The following is a 6,613-nucleotide window of genomic DNA, read 5'->3' on the forward strand; positions in this document are numbered from 1 at the left end:
TGCTAAAGGTGTTATTTGCGACGGCATTTTGCCGTCGCTAAAAAATATTTGAGACAGCACGATGCGCCGTCACTAAAAGATTATTTGCGACGGCAAAGAGTACCGTCGCAAAAAACTTTTGTCTCAATCTGCCACTATCATTTGCGACGGCAATGTGGTGCGGTCTCAAAAAAAATAAATAAATAAATAAACTGCATTAAAATTATTAAAAATATGAAAATTACATGTATTAAATGAAAAATAATTAAAAAAGAAACCAATAATTACATAATAATATAAAAAATTCAGTACAAAAATAACTGTTCATCCATGATACAAATATTCTTGCATTCATTCATTACAACACATTAGCAAAATTATCCCACTACATAATATTACATAATACATACACAATGTTTAAATACATAATGTTGTTCACAATTCAAAATAACGTAAATCAAAAACAAAAGTTTCCCTCATGATTCTTCCGTGGATAACAAAAACAAAAGTAAATCGCAATCTTCACACGCTTGTATTCCACAATAAGCAAACTGCTACTCGGGAAATATCTGAAAACAAAAAATAAAAATAATTAATGACAATATAATTATGTGTTAATATTTTAATTACAAAAAATAATAAAAAATTAACTACTATATAATTACAAAGATAATATCTAAGGAAGTCCAAAATATCTTATCTTGCAAATTCCTTAACATAAATAAATAAATAAATAAAATAATTTAACTAATAAAAAACTTTAATATTCTTGAGCACACTTTGTTTGGCATAGCTTTTAATAAGTTAAAAATTAATAATTAGTAAACAGAAATTAAAAACATCATTTCTGTAACTTTCTAATAATAAATTTTTTCAAATCTTATTTAAATTAATTTCTTGGTAAGTTTTAAAAAGTTACATGCAGTAGTTCTCACCCATATTTTCAAAATAAAAAGGTGTAACAAACTCCAATAAGTTGCACCCAACAAGCCCTATCATGTGTCAATCCGTAGAAGATAGTTCCTAGGGTTTTCCATGTATGACAATAGTGTACCTATTAACCTAAGGAGAGAAAAAAAAACACTGCATGTTTAGCATCACTCGATGCTAACTAGCTCTACTGTGCACCCAAAAAATCACTGAAATTGGAATCACAGAATAGTTACATAACAAGCCTATTACTATGTAGATCTATAATCAGTAACTGTGTTTTATTCATCCAAACATAAACAAAGCCTCCAAATATTGACAAAATAGGGAAGAGGAGGGGGGGTGGAGGTAAAAGTTACATAAATGTATTAGAATTACAATTTATCAGATGTTTTTTTTTTTTTTTGGCAGATAAGTAAATATAGCCGAATGATGAATTACACCACTTCCAAAAATCAACATAAAAGGAAAAATTAAAGACACTTAATGATCTTTTTAGTGCGCATTTGGTATGTATTAAGAATGTTCAAAATATAATCACCATCCAATTTTCATTTAATTATGCCTGTAGGAAAAGAAAAATATGATTAGAACTTCACTCATATATCCCGCAAAGTAAAATTAATCACTTTGTCACTTGGTTGAAATCTTATCGTGTGTTTGTCTAATGAATAATGCTTGCAGATTGCAGTTATTTGGTGAAATAATATAGGTCCAATACCTGGGTAAATCCATCTGGCCATGTCATTGATATAGCATAGTTTCCCATTGGACGAATTTCTTCAGGTTCAATATCTTCGGGAGCATCATTATACTGTAGTTTTAGCTCAATGTACCCACAAATTCAAGGATAAAAAGGGTAAAAATAACACTAAACCAAAAATTCTGAAAACAATCCTCTGAAACGAGTTTCAATAAAAGAAGCCGAGTACTTTGCCACCAACATTCTTTCTCCTAGCTTCTTCATGGTCCATAATACCCATAGATGTTGTCAGCACAATGTACCCAAACTGCAAGATCATTACGCATCCATCATTATCACATAACCCAAAATGTAAATTATACAGTGAGATCACAAACGAAGCATAAGAAAAATATAGGCACGGTGTACATTGTGAATGTTGCATATCACTCAAATTCAAAGAGTTCACAAAGGTATGAACGAAGTATAATTCTCCAATCAATTCCAAAAAATCCAGTAACTGTAGCCTCTAATTTTCATTTCAATGAGCAAGAACACCTCATTCATAGACTAAATAACAAATATTTTCCAAGGCTAACCTGTCTTGAGGGGAGCAATCTTGTCGTCCAAGGTTCAATCTCTTTGACCCCAACATCAAAACAAGGACTAATAACCCCACATTTGTTCAGCCTTCCATTCAATTCAACCACAATTTTTCCAGATCTGTGATCATCAACGTACTCAAACTCTCCAATGTAACCTACAACACCAATTGAAACTCGAATAAACATATCTTTACATATTTCAAACAAACTTGTTTCAACTTTCATGAGAATGAAGACTAAAATTTTAAAATTGATGGAGATGAATTATGCAAGAGGACAAACCATGCTTCTGCATGACAATAAGAAACTTGATTATCACTTTTGAGGATGGCCTGATCATGACCTGTCGTTTTCCTATCTTCTCTGCATTGTACATGCTCTTGAGAGCATCATTCAGGACACTAACTCTCACCATCCTCGCAAATGAAAAGTGCTGAAAAATTACAGCACAAATTAATTTGCTAAAACAGCACAAGAGATGTAGAGAGTTATCAGTTAGGAATAACAACAAAGAAGATACACCAGCTCCCACGGTGACGCAAACAGAGCATACCACGGCTATATAAGATTGTATTAAATGGAGGACTAACATTTACTTCCCCCACTCCAAATATAGATGGAGCAAATTACTACTGAAAGATTTCTATACGGTACCCATGAAAATAATTGGTGATTGCTAATTTGTAACCATTATGGTTGTATACACGGCCTCATTTCTCAAAATGTGGGCACCACCACTGTGAGAGGGTGGCTTGTTGATACTGCCAAAATGGCTGCAGATTTAACATTGCCCAATAATTTTTCGTCTTAAATGGGGATATGGATTCCACGTCTTTCATAGGATAGAAATAGAACACTTCAGTAAATATTCGGTGCCATAAATTGAAAATAAAAACCTTAATTACAATACCAAATTATACATATCTCAAGACAAAGATTCAATTATTCAAACAACTCAAGACATGCCAACTCTGTTCAACACATGCAGTTAAAATAAGGTAACACTGTAAAGTAATGTTCTTCAAACGAAGCACCATAACCTTTAACATGGTTTATGCCATACATCATTCCACCCATAAATGAAATTATAATCTTACTACAGAAAAGAAAGACAGTGCAGTCCATGTATGATCTATATGTATCCAGGATTAGTAATGAATAAATATAATATTGTACTACTAAAAATAAAAATAAAAAGCAAAAAACACATACAAATCAAAATTTCCAAGTTGCAGCTGCTGAAATATGTCTAAAAAAGATGTCAACAATTTAAACATGAAGACAATATTTGACTTCATCTAGAACAGGACCGCAAATCCATCAAATTTCAGCATCCACACTAGTCCACCATTTGTATTCAATCATATAAACCTACCATCTAGTAGTTTTTTCTTCTTTTCTTTTTTTTTTTTAAAATGAATAATCAATCTACGTGAATGAAATCTTAAAAAATGGATAAAGAAGTCAAAATGAGCTTGAAGCAATAAGTGGGAACAAACTTAAAATTTTATTAAAGAAACCAAAAGCACTGCAAACTCAAATAGAACCAACTGATTTCTTCAAGCACTGTCACAAAGTCACTGACCACATGCACATAACATACAAACATAAGTTGTACCTAACAAACATCAAATCATTTTCCTTTCAACATTTGCCTATCACCTTCAGCCCAAAACAATAACATGATAAGCACCAATTATCATACTACTCAAAGCTCTATGATTGACAACCTAACAATTTATGAGGTGAATTAAAACTAATAAAGGACAAAAATCTAATAACCTAACCGAACATGCATACGACATCAAACCAGAATTGACACAGCAATTTGAGATTTGAAAGTGAATTAATAGACCCAATATCACAAACTAATAAATACACACATAAGATAATGCCGAATACGTGAAGACACTGACACTTCCAAACATGTACCATTACACTTTAGATACTTAGTAGACATGTGCTTTAGTGTTTAAACATGCATGAAATCAATCGCAAGTTTTGATGAAAATAGCTTGGAACCAATGATTAAAATAAAAAAGTGCATTTCTACCTATCAAAACGTCCATTTTAAGATTATATATATATGAACCCTAAATTCTAAAACTTCTAATTCTACAGGTTCAATAAAATAGGTCCAATACCTGGGTAAAAAATAGCATTTCCAACTCCAAACAAAATTATCCTTGAATTACTTTTACCAAACATATTTCAAATGCTGGTTAAGGTGGAGTCCCATCCACCTCCATTTTTTTTCATAGCCATCTCTGAAAGAACATGAGGTACATTAGAAGATTAATTTCTCATTAGAGTTTTGTAAAAACTTAAGGTGCAAAATTTACCTGTTTCTGTGCATTTTCTCTCGGCAGATTCCAATGTATTACATAGCTTTTCCTTTTCCTTGATATGGCATTTTTCAACTTGTTGAAACCACTTTAAACAGAGCTTAAGTTTTCTTATGTGGTCATTCATTTGTTCCATTTTCCCCTATCAATTCAAAACACATATAACAATATAACAAACTACAAAAAGTTGTACTATTTGGAAAATATTTACCAAAAGTTGGGGGTTTTGCAACTTCCTCCTCATATTCTTCCTCCCTCCACCTTCACCGTCACCGTCATCGCCGTACCAGACCAAGAACTCGAATCGATGCTGGCGGTGTTGAGAACCAGAGGCTACAACCTCTTCTGCAACGCACTCACTACCTCCGACCTCTACTTCAATCTCCTCGCCGGAACTTCCTTCACCGTCTTCGTCCCCACCGACTCTTCTCTCTTCGCTCTCGACATGACTTCTTCGGCCTCTGTTTACATCACCACCCTTCGCTACCACATCGTTCCTCTCCGGTTATCCCTCGCGGATCTCCAGAATCTCGCCTCCGGTTCCATTTTGCCCACGCTATTGCCGATTCACGATATTCAAGTTCAGAGGAGGCCCGAATCAGAAAACTTTACCGCCAATGGCGTTGATGTTGTGCCTGGTCTGTTCTTCGGCTGAAACATCGCGGTTCATGGATTGGGAGGTATTCTCAGTTTCAGAACACAGATCGGTCTAGGTCATGGATCTTCGCTTCCGTCACCGGCAAATTTGTACAATAATCAAAGTTGATATGGCTTTGGGGATTTTGCTTCAAAATGGTTTTGGGGATTTTGGTTTTAAAGATTTTAGGGATTTTGGGTTGGTTCATAAAGGTTTGGGGATTTTAGGGAAACACATGACCGTGAATAGGCTTAAAATGAACGAGATAGAAGAAATTTCATTATTTTTTGCGACGGCGTACTTAAACCGTCACAAATGATGAATCCTAACAAATAAAACGACGCCGTTTTAACAATTCTTTTGCGACAGTAAATGTTCCCGTCTCAAAAAAAAATTTGCGACGGTATATCAGGAGTCGCAAATGTTTTATGTTTTTTTTGTGATATATTCATTAGCGACGGGGTCACCCCGTCGCAAAAGACCATTTTTTGAAACGGTTTGAAAATGCCGTCGCAAAAGACCATTTTTTGAGACGGTTTGAAAACGCCATCGCAAAAGACCATTTTTTGCGACGGTACCTATACCGTCGCAAAAAGTTCCATGTTATTTGGGCTGTTTTCTTGTAGTGTTTACATCAATTTCAATGGTAATAAATTTTTTTTAAAGAATTTTATAGTCAACATGGATCTTATTTGATAGATCTTGATGAGAGAATTCTTAAAATACTAATTTTATTAAATTACATCAAAAGTTATATTATTTTAAAACTTAATATTTTGATAATAGTGATATGTGTTGAATTTTTTAAAGAATTTTTTTTGTATTCATCTTTAATGTATTAAAGTTTGATTGTGAGGGAGTTTTAACTAAATCCCTTAAAATTATTACAAAAAATTTTAAGCCATTAATTTCATAATCACTGCTCATATCGTAGTTATGCCACTTCACCCATTAAAATCAATTTAAAAAATTAAACTTTTAAATTATTGATATTAAAGTTAGAAAGTCAACTAAAATATCAATTTTCAAACGAAATTTAATTTACTTTAATCTAAATATTAATCAGCTTGATACATTACCCTATTATAAAATATAGTTTATAATAAAAAAAAAAAATGGTAGATGCGTGTTGTGCGGCGAAGAGTGTCATACACAAGTAGATCACATTAATAGAAAGTACCTAAATTTTCTTTGAGCACAATAGTATGGGCTGCACAACAGGACATCCCTCCCATACCCACCACAGGTCATTTATTTAAGGAGATTATTTCTCCAAGTTTATCTGCTGTGTCTTTCAAAACACAAATGTCGAGATTATAGTATCTTGACATTTGTAAATTTATTATATTGAGAGACAGAGAGAGAAGAATTTAAAAACAAAAAATCTTCTGTCTTTCACACTACTAAAGATGAAGTACAGAATACAATACCAAAA

At 33.0% G+C, this 6,613-nt stretch overlaps 2 protein-coding genes across 5 annotated transcripts; one reads left to right on the plus strand and one right to left on the minus strand.

Annotated features, from left to right (window-relative positions):
- Nucleotides 1-312: 312 nt before the first annotated feature.
- On the minus strand, nucleotides 313-5,404 carry LOC114287218 (small ribosomal subunit protein uS8). Of its 4 annotated transcripts, XM_028230738.2 has the most exons (7): nucleotides 4,753-5,404; nucleotides 4,539-4,683; nucleotides 4,341-4,463; nucleotides 2,479-2,629; nucleotides 2,191-2,351; nucleotides 1,631-1,919; nucleotides 313-548 (listed from the first exon to the last, which is right to left on the minus strand). In XM_028230738.2, exons 3-6 carry the CDS (start codon nucleotides 4,356-4,358, stop codon nucleotides 1,821-1,823), a joined length of 429 nt encoding a protein of 142 aa, XP_028086539.2. In that variant the 5' UTR covers nucleotides 4,359-4,463; nucleotides 4,539-4,683; nucleotides 4,753-5,404; the 3' UTR covers nucleotides 313-548; nucleotides 1,631-1,820. The 4 variants fall into 4 exon arrangements, with proteins under 4 accessions (XP_028086539.2, XP_082757492.1, XP_028086332.2 ...); XM_082901366.1 differs by lacking the exons at nucleotides 4,341-4,463; nucleotides 4,539-4,683; nucleotides 4,753-5,404 and adding an exon at nucleotides 915-1,041 and having other exon boundaries at nucleotides 2,479-3,268; XM_028230531.2 differs by lacking the exons at nucleotides 4,341-4,463; nucleotides 4,539-4,683; nucleotides 4,753-5,404 and having other exon boundaries at nucleotides 2,479-3,268.
- On the plus strand, nucleotides 4,849-5,196 carry LOC114287497 (fasciclin-like arabinogalactan protein 19). Its single transcript, XM_028230908.2, has one exon. The coding sequence runs from the start codon at nucleotides 4,849-4,851 to the stop codon at nucleotides 5,194-5,196; it is 348 nt and encodes a 115-aa protein (XP_028086709.2).
- Nucleotides 5,405-6,613: the final 1,209 nt, after the last annotated feature.

This window comes from Camellia sinensis, chromosome 13 (assembly GCF_055761805.1).
Source record: "Camellia sinensis isolate YWXY chromosome 13, ASM5576180v1, whole genome shotgun sequence".
Classification (NCBI taxonomy): Eukaryota; Viridiplantae; Streptophyta; class Magnoliopsida; order Ericales; family Theaceae; genus Camellia; species Camellia sinensis.